The 19,241-nt window shown below is 45.4% G+C and overlaps 1 protein-coding gene across 2 annotated transcripts in view; it reads right to left on the reverse strand.

Moving 5' to 3' along the window:
* Positions 1-3,302: 3,302 nt before the first annotated feature.
* Positions 3,303-19,241, reverse strand: part of ZFHX3 (zinc finger homeobox 3) — a 381,379-nt gene continuing 365,440 nt past the window's right edge. For both annotated transcript variants that reach the window (XM_086945559.1, XM_086945558.1), the window contains 2 exons: positions 11,737-17,292; positions 3,303-9,430 (listed from right to left, as the gene is read on the reverse strand). In XM_086945559.1, coding sequence (XP_086801685.1) covers positions 7,767-9,430; positions 11,737-17,292 — 7,220 coding nt within the window. In that variant the 3' untranslated portion in view covers positions 3,303-7,766. The remainder of the gene's footprint in view (positions 9,431-11,736; positions 17,293-19,241) is intronic.

A 19,241-nucleotide genomic window follows, 5' to 3' on the forward strand; every position in this document is an offset into this window, starting at 1 on the left:
ACCAGGAGACCTTCTGTCAGGATCTCATTAAAGTCCTCTCGCTTGTCTCTAGGGAGGTAGTCCACAAACTGTTGGAGCTATTCCCACAGCTCCCTGTTATATCTGCCTAGTAAGACTGCGGCACTGGCTGCTCTTATGAGAGTCGCTGCTGTGTTACAAACCTTCCTCCCTCCTGAGTCTATTTTTTGGCTCTCTTTGTCCGGTGGCACTGTCGAGGTTGGAACCGTGGCATGTTGCTTCTTTGCCGCCACCACAACAGAATAAGGGACCAGGTCTGTATGCAGGAGTAGCGGAGCGTCCTCGTCTGTGAGACCGATGTAGAGTGCGAGAACTAGACCTTGCTCTTAGTGGTGGCAGTGGTAGAGGCGGAGGTCTTGGTTCCGCAGATGGGGGGAAGGATGCTGAGGAGGAAGCATTGGCGTCGGAGAGAGGACATCCCGAGAAGGGTAATAGGTTCGAGAATAATCTGAATCTGTTGTATATATATTAGTCTTCTCTTTTTACGCGCTTCTTGAAGACTTGAGGAGGCTGACAAAGTCACTAAAGATGATCTTTCCGTCCCCCTTGATGTCGATCTACTTGTCAATGGGGACTGTCGACGACACCTCAATGGCAGTTCTTGTCTTGACGGCGATCTACGACTATGTTTTGGCATCGACCGACGGTGGGGGTGTCGGCGATCAACGGTGGTGTCTTGATGTCGAGAGACTGTGTCCATGTGTCAATGTCGATCGGCGGGGATGCGTTGACGCAGAACGGGGTGTCCTCGTCATCGACGTTGCAACAGACATCAAAATTCTTGCTCTCGACATAGAACGTCAAATTTTTTTTGCCATTGAGCCCTGGGTCGATGGCAAACAGGTTGGCGCAGTACCTCCTCTCGACGTCATCGTCCTCAACGTCGACTAAGACCGGCATCTTTTTTAGCCCTTCTTCTGCTGGAGAGCCCTCCAGAGGCTGAAGACAGAGCCCTGCTAAAGGACTGACCCTCTCCTCACACTGATGTCTCACCTGAGGATTGCATCTTCTGTTTTCGTCGCTCCGCTGCTCCTTGGAGACGAAGCTTCTCTCTGTCACGCAGAGTGTGCTTTGAGAACGTTTTACAAATCAGATAAGAGACAGGAACCTGACTTTCAGGCAAACAGAGTATACAGACTCTGTGACAATCAGTCTTGCCCTTCTGTCTACAACAGTCTGGATACTTTTCAAAAAGAGATGTCATTTTTAAGTGAAAACTATAAATTATTGTCAGAAAAAGACAGAAAAGGATAGGGAGCGGCCAAAGACATTGAGTGAAGTAGTTATTGGTGAAATTCAGAAGTTAATTTTTAAGACAAAAAACAAAATTGGTTGAGCTCAATGCTCCAGGGTCCTGATAGCAGGAGCTGGAAAAAAGAACTGACGTAACTGCCACTAGTTGTGCAAGATGGGATACTGGTGGTCTCTGGAGCCTTAAAGGAACAGCCTCTAATTTCAAGACATATAATGGCATCCTATGAGGCTAATCTGTCCTCTCTCACCTCTATCATGAAAAAAGGAGTTTTGCAAAGGGGATTCTTCTGTGTGTTAAACACTGAAAATTACGCAAAATATAGTGTACAGGCAGCCTTTTTGCACTTCAAGATGCAGATGTGGCCAGTGTAACCTATGTATTTAGGCTGCATTATTGTCTCTCTATCTCTTAAGTGCCTTTACAGGCCTACCTGAAGAAAGGCGAACAATATCCACTTAAGAAGATATATCTAAAAGAAGTGCTCCGGATCTCCGCATGTGGGTAGGGCTATTCAAGTGCTTATGACTAAACATGGAAATCCCCTACGAGAGAACATTTACGACTTGACAATCTACTACGGAGCCCTCTCATTGCATTTACTTGCATCTTCAATGCTGATGATGAAGAAAGGGAAGAGTGATGCCAATTCAATGTTCTAGTCTTGCCCATAACAAGTCCTTTGATGGGTTGACCTGCTCTGAGTTGGAGGGCCATCTTATCTAGGCACTTTGTTTGCCGACCCACTCACAGACACATTTTTTGTGCATCTCCCATGCTACCTTTTGATAATTAATTTAACCTCGAGCTAGGTAAACAAAAAACAGATTCATAGAAGAAGTGTTATCTTTTGTTGAAAGGTGCCAATACATCCAGCACATGGATAGGACTGTTTGCTGTATATGGCTATGTATGAAAAACTCAAGATGAAGAATAAGTGAACTTTTTCAGGCCACACAGTGGAAAGCGGCAGAGCAAAACCAGTGATGCGAGAAGAAGCTTTAGGATTGAGAACTGGCACAATTAGTCAGTCATGGGACTACAGGACAGATATGATCAGTCCTTGAAAATGATGTAACACTGTTTTGACGAGCAGCTCACTTACCTTAGAGAAGAATAGGTTGAGCCATCCTTCCATTAACCTTTCCCAACCCAAGAGTATGGACAGCTCTGCAACAATGAAGTGAGGGAAGGGCTGGGAACTGTGGGGAAGGGATGGGAACTAAAATGAGCCTGAAAAAGGTTTTGATAATAGCTCACTACTGTGCCCTGCCACCATATGCAGAGAACGAGTCCAGCTGTCTAAAGGTGCATTTTGGGGTAATTTGCACCTTTTTTTATTTGGAAAGCAATTAGGTTTACAACATATATTCCAGTTCTATATGACCAAAAGCAAGAAGTTTTTACATTAGTTGAAAAACTCATCAAGTATCCCATTTGGTCAGAGTGTAGCTCAGCACTCCGGGGCAGCAGTGTTTACAAATAAGAAAACTACGTAACGATCCCCAATGGCTGCTATGAGGACTGGAAGGGCGAGTATCCTGTTCTTGTGCCTGGCCTGCCAGGTCTGCAATCAGGATGATGAAGCGAACGAGAATGCGCTCTCAACGGCCTTATTAGGTCATTTCCTCCTTTTACATTCAATCATTTCACCCTCATTTTTAGTAAAAGTGTATCTGTTGTAGGTCGTCAGCTTACAAAACATTCAAAGTGTACTTTTCAGTCACAAGGTTAGACTAGACTAGACTAGCATTAACATGTACATTGATTCTCTTTACCTAATTATGTGAGCAAGAATTTGCCACAACTACAATATCTACAGGCATCCGTAAATTCCAGTTTTCATATTTACTCCTTTCGAGCTTTGTTAGTCACAGCCGGTCACCCCACAAACATGAGCGCCAAAGAAAGAACACTGACCATGATACAACAGCTTCTTACAACAATTTTCTTTCTGCACAAACACTAAATTTCTAATGCCAGAAGATGCACAGATCACAAACAGGCCCCCTTTTCTTCATTTTTTGACCTTTATTTAAACGTATTTTTGTTTTTTTTAAATTAAAAACAAATTCTCAAGTCAAACGAAGCCTTGTCTCCTCTTGAAGTGCCAGCAGGGAAAGGAGAAAGTCTTTGGATTTTAAGTAAAGCATGACATTTCTTTCAGAAGGAAAAAAGGTTAAAACATCGCTTTAAAAAAGATTTTTGGATTTTTTGTACTTTTTTTAAAAGAACAGACTGCAGCCTTGTTACAGAGAAGGGAAGGGGAAGATTTGGGGTTGGAGAAGAGGAAGTCAGTCAGAGAGGAAGAAAAGAGAGGTAAACAGGAAGAAATGAATGCAGACTATATGATCACAACAAGAATGAAAACATAACCTGCAGAAACAGAAATGACTGGGCCATTATTAGTTTTTCATGAGGTTTCCAAAATTTGTTTAGAGCGATATCATGATCAAAATATGAGTGCACTAGAGAAAGGGGTGGGAGGGTTGGGAGAAGCAACTGATAGGTAACTACGAAGGTGTTCGGATCCTATTGTGATCAAACTGCATGTAAGGAGACCAGCAGAAAATTTGGTAAAGAGCTACATGTTCTAAGGACCACAAATATACCCCCACAACTTCATTGAAAGGGCATGTAAAGGGAAAGCTTTTAAAAATAAATATGAAGTACAGAAAGTAGAATTGTATAATTACATGCCAGTAATCAATGCCAGGCCATGATACAATGGTCTTGTGTGCTAACCAAGTGGCACCATAGGGCCATCAGGAACTCGATTTTCCTGATAGGTCTGAATTAAAGCTGATAGTGCACATCTTGACTGGCATCTCAAAACAATATACTGTGTGTGTGATGTGTGTATATGTACACACATCACCCACTCATTTTTAAGTGACTTTGGTTAAAGAACACTAAAAAGAAACATTCCGTTGTACACCCTTTGGGGGAAAACGGCCCTTGTTGGCTTAGAGCCCTTGTTTGGCCTAGAGGCAGAGGCAAAGGCTGTGCTACCTGCGTTAGGTAATAATGGTCTGCGAATACCCTGCCTCTTGGGAGTTACTGCTTCGCTGCCGGCTCGGAGTGCCCACTCGGAGAGCCAGTATTGCTTGAATTAGGGACCATTGTAAGTGCTGCCTCTTTCTACAGAGGGAGAGGTTTTTGGGGATGAAAGGAGGTTGGATGGAAGAGTTAGAATGGGGGGAGGCTGGAGACATGGGGAAAAGGGAGAAGCACAGAAGGAGACTGGCTAATCTATCCGCTAAGAATGAACAGTACAACATCAAATGAAGAGTCTTCGGCAGAATAGAAAAGCTAAATGTACACAAAAGTCTTTTTTCTTTTAAATCTACCATACTGATTACAGTAAAGTTAATTTTTCCAATGCAACAACCTACTGAACACCAAAAAATGGTCAGAGCTACCATAAATACAGAAAGTCTGTTTTTTCCTTTTCAAACCTGTTCTTGTTTTGTATTTTCAGCTAGGAGTCCGCAAACGTTGTGTGTGTTGGATTTCTGAAAAATTTTGGTTTTCCCGCAAAGTGAGAGTGTGTCGATGAATTCCCCATTAAAAAAAATAAAAAAACAAACATTGGCTTCAGCAGAGAAAGCTCACTTTAATCTCCGGTACAGTCACAGAGTTCACTCATGCTTTACCCCCTGAGGATTTTCTGCCCACTTCGAACTGGTGACGACGGCATCAAAAAGAAAATTCTTTCTGGAAAAAACATTGTTCATATATATATATATTCATATACTTATTCACATACAATTAGAGTATCCAGTTCAAGTATTTTCCGATGCAGCTCAGGGGCGATATGGTGCTGAGTGGGATTCCGACATTATTTGATAATCTGGCAGTAGGCATGGTTGACCTCAAGTGGAATACCTAAGGTCCTCTTTAATCGTTCTGTAGTTTTTCAATTTTGAAATCAAGTTTTTTGGGCAAATGTTTTAATTGATGTATGTGTCCTAGCTCAAGAATAAAAAATATAACCCTGCATGCTGCCCAGGCAAAGGCGCCAACTGCAAAGCCGGCTAAATCGTCTAGAATGCTGGCTAATCTATCAAACCTGATTAAAGAACATAGCAACTACTAAACAGCCAACTATATTTGTTCTCTGGCACAGTCAATGATCACTCCCAGTGCTTGCTTCAGACCTCTCGGATTTCTGTTTCTTTGATATTTTTCAGGGATATTAAAAGGATGCCTCAAAATACCAAAGATATACAGAAACATGCTAATAGACAAACACTGTAACAGCCAGTATAGTCTAAAAATGTACAGAAGAAAATGAATAGGCTGAGCTGAAAGATCAGGCTACTGGACTTTTGGAATGATTCCAAAGTATGTATTTTAATATCGCTGATATTACTAACACATGGCTTATTTTTTAAATTTTGAATAGGACGTCAAACCATGATTCTGCTATGTTTCCACTTCGCTAGAATCCTCTACAAAATAAATCAGTGGTGTGACAAATTTCGCCACCATGATGTGTAAGCTGAAAATAACGACTTTGAATATTGGGTGGACCTTTTCATTCCCTTATCATTTCTGAAGCTCTTTAAATGAGAATCACTGAGCAGGCAAACAAGAACACCTCTTTGTAAGTGCTTAAGAGACAATTCAGTTTCTTTCATGTTCTATAAAATATGATAGTTCTCGGACTACTTTAAGAGGGGAAACCGATGATAAAATTCATACAATCTATTAAAAACACATTTGATGCAAAAAAAAAGGAAAGGGAAAAGACCCTGTGGGCTATTCATAGATAAAAATCACTACTTTATTTTCCGGTATCTAATGGTACAAGAACGTATCCCTCCTAGAATGGTGATTTACTTCTACCAACACAGCTAGTGAAAGGAGCCTGGTCTTATGTAGCAGACCATATGTTATCCTCTAAACTCAGTTTCCTCATCTCTTAGGTACATTGAGCGACCGTCAAGGTATCTGGAGATCTATATTTAATTTTCAGGCATATATATACATGGTAATACCATGCCGGATGTCTGGAAGATTGTAGGTTGCAAAAAGGTAAACTGCATAGGGATGCATTTTGCTTTTGGTCTGTAGAGGCAGTGGATGGAAGGGTATTGTGGGAATACTTTCTATTCCCACCATAGTTTGTGTGTTATTCCCATCACTGGGTCCAGAAAGCTTTTTTTGGACTTCAGAAGAAGACTGGACATGATGGCCACAGTGTTGGTAGCCAATATAAATGTTTCCATCCTTTGGTCCCAGGGTGTGCGCGAGTAGAAAGCTGCAGGTAAATTTAGGACTACAGCATTATGTATTTTTCACATTACAAGCAGAGGCTGAAGTGCATAAAAAAGTACAGGATTTGTGCTCCGGAGGTAATGCTGAAAGTCAGCATTAACAATTCTGGAGCAGTCGTTTTTTTACCATAACTTGTAAACTGTTACTGTAAAATTAAAAAAGGTTTGGAAGGTTGTCCCCCATAGATCCTGAGCACTTCAACCACTGATTACATATGAAGAATCTCTGCCAATCTGCAAATTTTGAGACACGCACACACACATACACAATGCAGGATTGCCAGACTTGCCACCAGACTTGCTTTGACCTGGGCAGTGCAGACTTTGGCTCCTCTGTTACACCTCCCTACAGTGATCATTGCTCTGTTAAAGGTCTGAAAAACTTCTCTGCTGAAACACTGGACACCGAGAAAACTGTCTTCATGGAAATGTGTGTATTCTAATGCCCTGAAACCAGATGCACAGGTGGGTGCTGGACAACCTTCTGCAGTTCGCATACTGGCCCTTTCAGGAAAAGTGTTTTGGATTTTTGTGCTTATAATTTAAACATGGAACTTAAAAAAAAGTCATTTGAAATGACAGAACTACGAGATAAAAAAGATATTTTGAAATGCTTTGGGATGTCAACATGGCCCACATTATTATCACCCTGAGCTGCATCAGGAGTACTTCACCTGGATTATAAATATAAAGGATTTCAGAATTAGAAGAGAGAATGCGACCCAGAACAAAAAGGACTTTTACAATTTGGTTTTCCTGTTTTTCAAAAGTACTGCTGGGGTTGTATGAAATGGGTTAGGGGAAGCAGGTCAGCTACTCCCCCCCCCCCTGCGGCCAGCAGACCAGTGATGGACACCGGTGGTCCGGGGCAGGGCGAGGGCCAGTGGAATACAAGGGCCGCATGGATGCCATACACAGCCCACTTCTTTCGCGGATACTGGTGCCTTCCGAAGAACAAAAGGGAGAAACCATTTGCAATTCCGAAAAAAAGAAAGAGGGGAAAGTTTGACAGAACGTAGTGCTGGCGGAGGGTTAAGGAAAAGCTATCCACACATCAGTCTTGCTATGTTTTTCTCCGTTTTTGGTTAGAAGCTTTGGAATTTGCAGTTAGTCTTTCGTGTTTTTGAAAGTGGTTTTTGTTATTAACCTTTTTTTAATTTAAATTTATCTTTTAGTGTTTTTTTCTTTTCTTGTCCATCTTCAAAGCTTTACAGTCAGAGGGAGTCTGTTCCTACACTAACCCTAGAAGTGTCCTGACAGCAGCTGGGGTCTTTGGGACCCTCCCCCGGGCTCCCTGGCCCTTCGGACTTTTGGCTAAGATCTGAATCCGACTCCTCGGAGAAGCCGTCTGTTGGTACCGAGGTCTGGACCCCTGAGGTGCTGCATGAACTTGAGGTAACCGTTGAGGAGGAGGAGAGAGGGGGGAACGACGAGGGCGCGGCTTGAGGCCATGCCTGGATGGAGCCCGCGTGGGCGGCGGCGGAGGGGCGGGGCGGGGAGCTGTCATTCGCGCGCGTGGCAGACTGCGAGGTAGATGTGGTGTTCGGGTCGGGGAAGCAGGCAGAGTGAGGTAATAAACTGGGGTGCTCTTTGGCGTTTTTCGCTGCTCTTTTGATTGTTCTTTGTTTGTGCAAGGAGGACTCCAGGTGCTCACTCAGGGCTTCGTCCCCGGAGAGAGTGGCCTCGCACGCCAGGCAGTGGTGCGAGCCACCGCCCGCTGCGGGGACGCGGCTCATCTGCTCCTGCAAGTTCACCACAGACTGGCCCCGGAAGCAGACGGACTGCAGGTGGGCCGTGGCCGACTCCTCGCTGCTGAAGCCCGCCTGGCACTTCCGGCAAACCAAGCTGTACTGCACCTTTGGGAAAATGAAGGGCTCACAAAGAGAGTCCGCACATTTGCTGTCTGCTGCTTTCTGTTCTTGGGGGGCGGGGGGGAAGGGCACCTCAGGGGGCATGGATTTCTGCTCTTCTGGCTTGGGGGATTCTTTGGCAGGGTCTGGGGAGGCAGCCCCCCGGAGAGCTGGGGTTTGGCTTACTTTGGGCTGTTGCTGCTGCTGTTTCTGGTGTTGCTGTTTGTGGTGGTGGTGATGATGATGGTGATGCTGTTGTTGCTGCTGCTGCTGTTGGTGGTGGTGGTGATGATGATGATGCTGCTGCTGCTGGTGGTGCTGCTGCTGCTGCTGTTGGTGGTGGAGATGCAGCTGCTGCTGATGCAGCTGCTGCTGTTGCTGCTTCTGCTGAAGTTGCCTCTGCTGCTGTTGTAACGCTTCTTGCAGGCTCTGCTGATATTGCTGATACTGCTGCAGCAGGGAACCAGGAGACAGCCCCATGACAGCTTGGGAAAGTGCAGGGTTGTAAGGGAACAGGCTTTCCATACCATACATTGGCTGCAGGTACCCACCCTGCAAGGTGGCAGGCATCTGGGGGCTGTAATACGGAGAGAAGCCGGGCACAAAGTAGGGAAGGAACTGGCTCGTCAACAAGGCCGTAGGGTCGGAGCTCAGAGCTGCCTGCAGAGCTTGAAGCTGGGTTGGGTCCACAACGTACTCTATACCCGGCAAAGGGGCAGCAGTTGATGCAGGTACCTCACCCTTCTCCTTTCGGGAGGCGGCCTGGGGCTCCACCTTTACTCGGACTTTCTCCTTTTCCTTCACTTTCTCGTTCTCCTTCTCCTTGCGTTGCTCTGGTGGCTGAGGGTGGTGGGGTGTGGTTGACACAGTTGAGGTGGTAGTGGTGGCAGTGGTGGTGGTCTGTGACGGAGTCATGGAGCTGAGTGAATTGGCAGGCTGCTTATTTGGTTGTCCAGATGTAGGAAGTCCTGGTGATGGAGCAGTTGAGCTGGTTCCCCCCATCGGGTTAGGTTTTGGGGAACTTAAAGCTGAAAGCAACAGAAAAAACAGTGAGGTTAAAAACGCAGAAGCAGGTAACATTAAAATCATTAGCTAATTCCTCGGTAAGACACAAAAGAGGTTTTCACCTATAATTCCAACTATATTTTTTTATCACACACTGCCATCCACAGCCTATTTCCATAATTAATTACGGGGTTTGTGCAGTCATATTTTATATGCAATCAGAGGAAATCAGAAGGAAAAGAGGTCCTCAGGTATATTAGAATTTACTTCTTATAAGTCATAATTGGGTTGTAAATGTTTCTCTTTGAGTTCAAAAGATCTCAGATCCCTGATTTGTCTGCCGAAGAAGCCTTTGTGAGCACATGTTTAACTGGTACTTAACATTTGCATTTGTCTCTTTTGCATAATGTTTATTTCTAACCATGCCATCAATGAAGGCTCCAGTAAAGGTAGGGAGTTTGCAGACCCCCTTTGCAGTCTGTCTCCAGAAGGCAAAGACCGAATAGAGGTACTACCCAGCCTTCCCCAAATTATTCCTAATTATCAATGTAAGCCCAGACAGGATCACCTGAATCTAGGACTACAGATAATGGCGTTAGTGCACCACTGATGTGCTACTGTTTATAATGTTACTTACTTGGACCTATGCTTAAACAAATGCTATGGATAGGAGTCATGACTGGAAGGGCAGACTTCAACACTGCGGTCAGTCTTTACTGTGTAAATTCTAGAAAGTGTTCAAAAGAAGGACATTACAACAATACGATTATCAGTGAGTGACCTTCCTTAAAAAATCCTATGTATATATTGAAGAGGCAGGAAAAAAGACAGAGTTTTTCGGGGAACATCCTCTGGGTAAGCACTAGAGTTCCAGGATTTTACCCAAGAGAAGCAACAAATTAGGCTTCAGAATTTCTTATTCAGTGGAGTGTTGGAGGGTGCTGCAGAGGCGTGAGAATAGTTCACAGAGGCGATTATTCAAGTCATTAGATCAACATTAGCAGTTAGGTCAAGGACCATCATGAAAGTGATAAATGTAAGCAGTTTTCTGGCCTCAACTTTACTTGCTAACAAAGATGAGACCGTCACACAAATCTGATACTTCCAGTCTACAGGGCGACGCTTGGCCCTTATGACTTCATGATCTATATTACCCAGGATAATTTTTCCATTTGTATTTTGTACGAGGCGTGGTGAAATCTGTGTGTGTTTAAGAGATAACTGTTAAATCTATGGGGAGATTGGATGAAAGTTTTGTGCCCAAACAGGAAATGTTCAATGTTATGGTGCAAATTAGTCTCTATGGTCAAAATTAAACCCATTACTTTCACGGTTATAGTTCAGTGGTTAAATGGCCTATCTCACAACAGCAGCTCACATATGAAACTAGTACTACCCCGAAGGGATCCCCTATTCGTCTCTTGAAGCACAGGGGTACAAACATCATTAAATGCATGTTTATTAAAAAAACTCACTGAAAAGGTTGGTTACAATGTTTCTCTCCATCTCAAGGCTGGTCTAGTGAGCTCTATTCTAAGCTCCTGCAAATCAGAGGTTTCTTCATAAAATGGTCATTGTCTTTCACAGTCCACAGTTCCATCTGAAATCATCCTCTCATGTAGATGCCCCCCCCCCCCCCCCCTGGCATCCACTCTTTCAGATGAAGAAAGCATGCTCACCTCCTGTTCAAATATCACCGAAGCCATAACTCTTGAACCTGGCAAAAGCATATAATGGCCTTCATGTACTGCTGCTGTTATTTTTCCATTCCCCATCATCCCTCTTCCTCCTATTCTGTCCTCCATCACCCACATGCCTCGAAGAAGATTCTCTCCTGAGCACGCCTGTTATGAATGCACAGTACGTACATAGATCTGAAGCAGTATGAACCCTGAGGGGTCGCTGGCTTGTACAGCGAAAAGGACGGCCTGCTGGAGAAAGCAAAGCTTAGTTCCCTTGATAATGGGAAAGATACCTGTTGAGGATAGGATTGATATGTTCCTCCTGTGTTAACATTCTTCCTTAGAAAGGACTGGGAATCCTGACCAGGGAAGTCTGCCAATTGAAGGAGGATTGCTGGTTTGACCAGCAAATCTTCCAACTAGGTAACCCTGAGATTGATAAATATGGGTTAAAAAGGGGAGCAGGAAAAAAAGAAGGACTCAATGTCAAGTAAAAGGATACAGCCTCAAACCCCAATGAGATGCCACAAGAATTATTTGAAAAATAGCCACAGAGTGAGCCTTGCAATGAAAACCCAAACATTATCAACCCAGTACTCTTGATGGCATAGACCTTGAACAATGTAGCTAGCAATGTTAACACTCACCTGAATTAGATGTGGCGAATCCTGGCAGGGATGGGCTGCTGAGGCCTGGGAGCAGGACCGGAGGGATGCCCTGAAGTGCTGGGTATGTGGCCGGGAGGTTAAGCGCTTGCAAAGAAGTGTTATCAAACATGCCTTGTTGCTGGGCAGCCAGTCCAAGTACCTCATTTGCTTTCTTGATACGGTCCAGCTCCTGTTGAGCCATGAGCTGGCGAACGGTAGCTGGATCAAAATATTCTTTCTCTTTGTCCAACTGGCTTCCAATGGCATCTTTAACTTTGGAGATATGCTGTAGAGAGAAGATATGGTCACGAACAGACAACCGTGCACTGTATTTGATGCTGCACAAAGTACACTCTGTCTTGGGTCCCTCATAGCTTGTTTGGTTAATGCCGAAGTGCTTTGCCATGCTCAGTTTCGACTTCTTATCCTTTGCTCTGGCATTCTGGAACCAGACTTGAACTACTCTCTTTGGCAGTCCTATGTCATTGCCCAGCACCTCACATTCCAGCATGGTAGGTGTCCTATAGTCATTAAAGCATGATTTTAAAACTTTTAGCTGGAGGTTGGACATTTGTGTACGGAAACGTTTTTGCCCAGGCCGGTCTCCACTGTCTCCTGACCTGCCTGCTGAACCACTGGCACCAGGGCTAGGTGAGCATGGGTCTGCAAGGCTGGAAGTCTCACTATAGTCCACAATGGCCTCATTCTCATAATCCTTGCTGTAATAGCTGGGTGCTGGGCTGACCAGGCCTGATGACAGCTGGTCTTCATACTCTGACACTGCCATCATGGTAGACTTTGGTAAACCATCACCGGAAGCAGACATGGATTTGGTTTCATTTACAATGCCCGTTGTGCTGTCATTGTCTGCATTTCCCTCATCTCCGGTTGTGGTATCTGTGATCGCAGTGTTCACTGAGGAGCAATCGTCATTGTCCAGTTTTGTTTGTTCGAAGCTCAAGTGGACTGAAGACATAGAGGGGCTTTCAAATTCTTCCATGCCTTCAACTTTGATGGAGGAAGGGCTAAGCAGTGTTCGAGGAGAAAGTTCCATGGATTTACTGACTGGGGACAGAGGAATACATTGGTTGTCACTGCTGTTTGCAGGCATATGGTGAAAGCTGGCCGCGTCAAAGAGTTCACTTTTTATCTGCAGACCACCATCACAGTCCAATAGCATTGCAGACAGCGTCAAGTTGTATCCAGCCCTTTTTGCCTCGTGCCAGTGACGGGACCGGATGTGAGCTTCTAAAGCAGTCTTAGCTTTGAACAATGCTCTGCAAAAGGGACACCTTCTGTGGGCCTGGGCTGGCCCCACTGCTCGGAACTGTCCCTTTCTCTCTCGTGCTCGAGTGTTCTGAAACCAAACCTGCACCACACGTTTTTTCAAGCCTACTTCGTGAGCAATATGGTCCAACATTTTGCGTGTGGGGTTAGAGTCTAGGAGATACTTTTGGTATAGAATCTCTAGCTGCTCTGGTGTGATGGTAGTCCTCAGACGCTTATCTCTCTGTGGCTCATCCCCTCCCGTCCCACTATCGTTTTCTCCAGGGCTTGCATTTGCCTTTTCCTCAAGTTTTCTTTTAAGTGTGTTCATAGTGGATGTCGGGGTTGAGGGAGAAGTAGCGGAGCTTGTAGGAACTTGAGGTAAAGTTCCAGACAGCAACTGGCTTGCCAGAAGTGGGTTACTCGGATCAAACAGCATGAAAGACATATCAAGCGGCCTATCTATGAACTGAGGATGCATGAATTGGTTTTGCGCACTTAAGAAGTGAAGCTGCTGATGCTCCTGCCAATGCTCAAATGAAGGAAATGCAAGCTTGCACTGGTCACACTGGTAGGGAATCAACTGAGGAGGTAGATTCGCTAGCTGCTGGGGGCTTGAAGTGTGGAGGGATTTGAGGGATAGATGAGAAGGGCTAGGGCTTGGCTGAGGCGCAGGACACTGTATGGGTTGCTGATGTTGTGATGAGGTCGGAGAGGGCAGTGGAGGGTTTTTTTGCTGGGATGGGGTTGTTTTCGGTTCAGATGGTTCTGGTTGCTGTGTCTCAGGTGGCTGAGGCTCTTGCTTTGGTTGCATCTGCTGTTCTGGAGTTTGGTTTTGCTGTGTACTTGGGGAGTCAAACTGCTTTGGTTTCTCATCTGTGGCTTCAACTTTGGAACTGTACAAAAGGGAGTCATCCCCTTCTGCCATGTGCTGGAGGAAGGTGGTGCAGGTTGTGTTAGAGGATGATGGAGCAGGGGTGCTAAATGACTGTGAAGGCATGGGTGTGCTGCAGGATGAGCTTGATGGTGTCAGTAATTCAGTGGCATCCATTGAGTCTTCATTTTGACTGTCATCCATCAGATCCTCATCCTCATCTTTGTAACAGAGCTTTTTCTGGTGTTTAATGAGGTCAAAAATACGCTGAAAGACTAGGTTGCACTTTTTGCACTGGTAATTCAAGTTGCTTGTTCGAATATACCGGTCATTTGTCAGCTCACGACGCTCTCCTTCTTTCCCATCACCTTGGTTTTCATAATTCTTCCTAGCTTTCTGACGTGCGTTCTGGAACCAAACCACAATAACCCGAGTAGGGAGATTCAGTAAGCTAGACAGCTGCTCAAATTCATCATCTTTTGGATAGGCGTTGGCATCAAAAAAGTCCTGCAGTACGCGGAGTTGGTAGTCTGTGAATCGGGTCCGGGAGGAACGTTTGCTGCCCCAGTACTCATGCTGCTTCAGGGGCTCAGGAGATGGGGGCTTGGAGTCAATTTTCAACTCTTCTAAACTGGTGATAGGAGGGTTACTGAAATTGTATGGGGAATCTTTGTTGCGCTGTCGCTCTTTGAATAGTGTGTTACGGAACCAGTGCTTGATTACTTTTTGGGGCAGTCCCGACTTGTCAGCCATCTCTTTGATCTGCTCTTCACTGGGTGAATTGTTGATGTCAAAGTATTGGCGAAGAACTCTGAGCTGGTCGTCTGTAATCCGAGTGCGTGGCCTTTTGTTTTGCTGCTGCTGGAGAAGGCTTGGATTGAGTTGATGTTGGTATAGTTGAGCCAAGTCTGCAGGCAGTGACTCCATGGTCCCCAGTGGATTTGGCAAGCTTTGTAGGGGCATGGTTTGCATCATGAGTGGTGAGAAAATGGGCAGCTCCATGGACATCGGAAGCTGGGTGAGTGGTACAGATGTCTGGGCCGGTGAAACAGTGGGTGGGGTTATAGATGGTGCAGAAATGGGAATGTTTGTGGGAGGAACGGGCTGAGGCGTTGCTGGAGGTGGTGGTGGTGGAGGTGGTGGGGGTGGTGGAGGTGGGGGTGGAGGTTCTGGTGTAAGGGGCCTGAGGGGATACAACTTATCATAGTGATCTCTGTACTGTTTGGCAAACTCCTCCAGCTGCTTGAAGGAGAAGTAGTGCTGGTGAACATGCTCCTGGTGGCTCTTAAGGATCAGGATGTTTGAGAAGAGCTTCCCGCAGATGCTGCACTCCAGCTTCTCCAGACAGTCCCCTGACTCGCTCTTCCCAATCTTCTTCTGCACCTTCTGCTTGTTCTCATTGTACTGAATAACTAATTCAAAGCCAAAGTTCTCCAGCAGTGCTTTGGTGGCATTACCTCTTGCATCTGATGTGATCCGAGGCGGCAGCAGCGAGGGTTCTGAACTTATCCCTGATGATAATTCATTCTTATCTTTGGGCTTGAAAGTATCAGAGAGAAGCTCCCTCGAAGCAGAGTTCTCTTCACCTCTCTCTGTGTAGTCCCTTTCCTTTTGTGACTCTTTGGGATTTTCTTTAATTTTGTTCTTTTTCTCTGTTTGCTGAGTCGTTTGCAGGAGGGTTGGGTGAGCTTGAGGCAAAGACATCTGAGACTGTTGCTGATATATCTGCTGGTGGGTTTGCGGGGGAAGCTGAGACTTCAGATCTTCCATTAAACTGGAGTTGGAGCCTGTAAGCGTGAGGGTACCACTTGTCATAGGCATGCTGACCTCTGGACTGAACTGGAACTCTGCACTGGGGATGTAGAAGGGGAACAGTAGGTGCTGCTGTTGCTGAAGTTGCATGAGGGTCTCTGTGGTCATTGGGAAGTGGGGCAATAGGGATGGGTTGAAAAGCTGAGACTGCAGTATTGCAGCTTGCTGTTGCAATTCGTGCTGAAGATGGGCCTGTACCTGAGCTTGGGCCTGGGCTAAAGACTGAGCTTGTTGTTGCAGCTGGTGCTGCTGCAGTTGCTGCTGCTGTATCTGCTGCTGTTGAAATTGCTGCTGCTGCAACTGCTGCAGTTGCTGCTGCTGCATTTGTTGCTGTTGTTGTTGCTGTAGTTGCTGTTGCTGTAGATGCTGCTGTTGTTGGAGCTGCTGCTGCTGCCTTGATGCAATCATATCTGCAAGTTTCTTGCGGTTGACCTCTTTGGGCTCTGATGGGGAGTGGATGCTCGGGCTAACAGTATTTCCCTGAGCTAGACTGCTTATTGTGTCAGCTGAGGCTTGGCTTAGTATACAGGAGTTTGTTGGAGCTGAATTAGTGCTGCTTGTGCTGGTGGCAATGGCTGCAGAACTGGTACTCACTGGACTAGGTGTTGAAGATCCCAGGCAGGTACTATTACTGCTATTAGCAGTCCCACTGTGGTTAACGCCACTGCCACTAGCAGCCTCTAACTTGGCTGCTCGAGCCTTGGTCTGGTGCAGCACAGACCTCATATGGATCTCCAAGGTCGAGCTCTGGCTGTAGGCTACACAGCAAGTGTTACATTTAAAAGGCTTGTTGTCTGGGCTGCTAGTGGGCTCAGGCTGCCCAGTAGCCGACTCCTGTAGAGCTCGTTTCAACTTGTGCAGATGAGAGACAGAGTTGTAATGGACCAGCAGAATGTTCTTCTGAGTGAAGGACTCCTTGCAGACCGTGCACTTGTAAGGCCGAGATGGATCTAGGAACTTCTCCATGGTGAAGTTGGGGCCTTTTCTGAAAGGTAGTGCTCTTTTGGGCTCTGTGCTCGAGTCTTCTGGCATAGATCCTGAATCACTTCCAGCAGGGCTCTGCTTATCCTCAAGATCACTCTCTTCCTCCTTGTCCTCATCCATTGCCATTGTGTTATCTTCGGCCAATGTGGGGTCACCCATGTTTAGCATGTCACCATTCACCAGAAGTCCACTGTACAGCTGCTGGATGTCTGCTTCACTCAGCTCCAGGTGGGTGGTCTCCAGATGTTTCTTCAGAGCCTGGAAAGTGCGGAAGCTACGCTGGCAAAGGCAGCACATAGTGGCTGCCCGGATAACGTGGTACTGGGAGTGCAGCTGCAACTTTTCAATGGTCTTGAAGGCCAGACTACACTGGTTGCAGCGATACTTGTAGACATGGCGATCGGACACTGGCAGCTGGGGACGCACAGTGTGGACCTCAGTGAAATGCACCTGGAGCGATGCAGATGTTTTGAACACTTGGTTGCACCCTTTCTTCCAGCAGAGGAAGCCAGAATCCTCTCGAGTCACACTTTGTTCAGAGGGAGCTGCTGGGGGGTCCCCACCACGATCTGCTTCTTCAGATGGTAAAGTGTTCTTTTTTGTGGATTCTTCAGTGGAGTCTGAAACCAGAAACAAAAAGCAAGAGTCAAAATGTAGATGTGGAAAACAATCAATGCAAGCTTGAGTGTGACATCAGCAGAGACACTTCCAACTACATCCTTTCATTCCAGTGGAATAAAGGGATTATGCCATCTCAAGATAGTGTCCTCCTGAACCTTCACCTTAGCAATTGATAACAAGTATGTTTCATGTTGGTGGGTTTAAACCAACAACACTAAATCCTCTGTCTTAGCTTGTAATAAAACCTAGCAAATAACTCATCCACTTGGTCAAAACTGTATTAAACGAGGCTCCTGCCGTAGTCTGTGTTTGGCATTCGCTTAGGTCTCGAGGCACCCGTTTGTCTCAGAGGGTCTTAATACATGTTCCGTAACCTCCGATTGCTATGGACTGCTATGCGCTGCAAGAACAGCTATGGGCAAAACCCTGGCAATAGGCTGTCACACTGTTGTTCAGACCCCTGATGAAGTAAGAGCACAGATGAGGGCTGGTGTGGGAGCTCTTCTCTACTAGTCTGTCAAATAGAACTAAATTCCCATGTGGTCGAACATGAAGAACCCATTTGGCTATGGACTACATGCACCTCTAGCATTCATTTAAAATATCCAAAGAATGGAGGAATTTCCTAGCATACATTCATATATGTAAACAAATACTTAAAAAATACCCTTTTCAGTTAGGCCTCTCATTTTCAAGCTTTGATTGTTCTATGTGTGGTTGTTAGCCTTATTGTGGGTGAAAACCACTTTTATATTTCAAGTTTTCTTCACAGGTGGTTGTAAGGTGGGCGCTAGTTTAGCCTAAAACATAATCTTTTCAGTCTATCGCTTGGATTTGTTTTCTTTTTAAGAATCGAAAATGTATCCGCTTCAAAAGGCAAATAATAATTTGCTCTGGATGAGGTGAGTTTGAGCTTGATCCTTGAGGAGTTATGGAGTATGGACTACATTAGGGCACCCAGAGTAGGTTTTAAATGCACGTACTGTATTGATTTTAAAGGTGTTCAAAGCTACTTCACTTTGACAGGGTACTACTAGTGAATTAAAATATAAACCACTGTAAAAATATTCACCATGAATGCAGTAGGTGTTACTTTATCTGGACAGTCGACCACCACTACTCTCAACCACAAGTCAGTAGCAGAAAAGAGGTTGAAAGAATATGATCTGGAAACCGCTTTAAACCTCATGCTTGAACTAGCTAAATCAGCTTTGGGAGATGGGGAGTTACGTTACTAAATATAATGAGTATGGACACATTCTCTAGAATTCTGATTGCCATAACTCAGCATCCACAGATTCCAGGGGTTGCCTGCACCCGAAGGTTACCGACTGTGTTTTGTTTAATTTAATTTAATTTGCACCATCTTCTGCTGACCAAGAGAGCACCCAGGGTTTACAGAGGGAGCTTCCCACTGATGCAAAGCAGTTGCTAGCATGACCTATTGAGGAGGACACCTCAGATCTGGCATGCACAGTGCCTCCATTTCCTAGCAGTGCTGCATCGTGCCACGTTTCAATATTAATGAGACAGTATGAGGCCCTAGCCTGCTACTCCGGCTGCCGCATGGTGTCTTTTGATGTCCGAAACATGAATCTCAGCCTTGAATAATGAGCCCATCTTTCATATGGAATTGATTTGGTGCGAGTGTGCGCGGGATTTTAATGCGTTTGCGGGTGTCTTTTGATTAGAGAGCATACATGTGTTTTCGTGTGTCTGTATTTATTGGTGGGGTGTTACCGTGCAAATGTGTTTGGATGTATGCTGGGGAGTTGAGGTGCTCATGTGTGTTGAGGGAGTCCAATGGCCTGTATGTGTGTTGACATTATCTGGCTTACCTTGCATAAAGAAGTCATAGGTTTAACACTGGAACTATGACAGTTCAGAGTGCTGATGGACTGCACTGTATGAAGCTTACTTTATATATCAGCTCTGAGCCACAATTCTG

Source organism: Lissotriton vulgaris, chromosome 12, assembly GCF_964263255.1.
Source record: "Lissotriton vulgaris chromosome 12, aLisVul1.2, whole genome shotgun sequence".
NCBI classification, from domain to species: Eukaryota; Metazoa; Chordata; class Amphibia; order Caudata; family Salamandridae; genus Lissotriton; species Lissotriton vulgaris.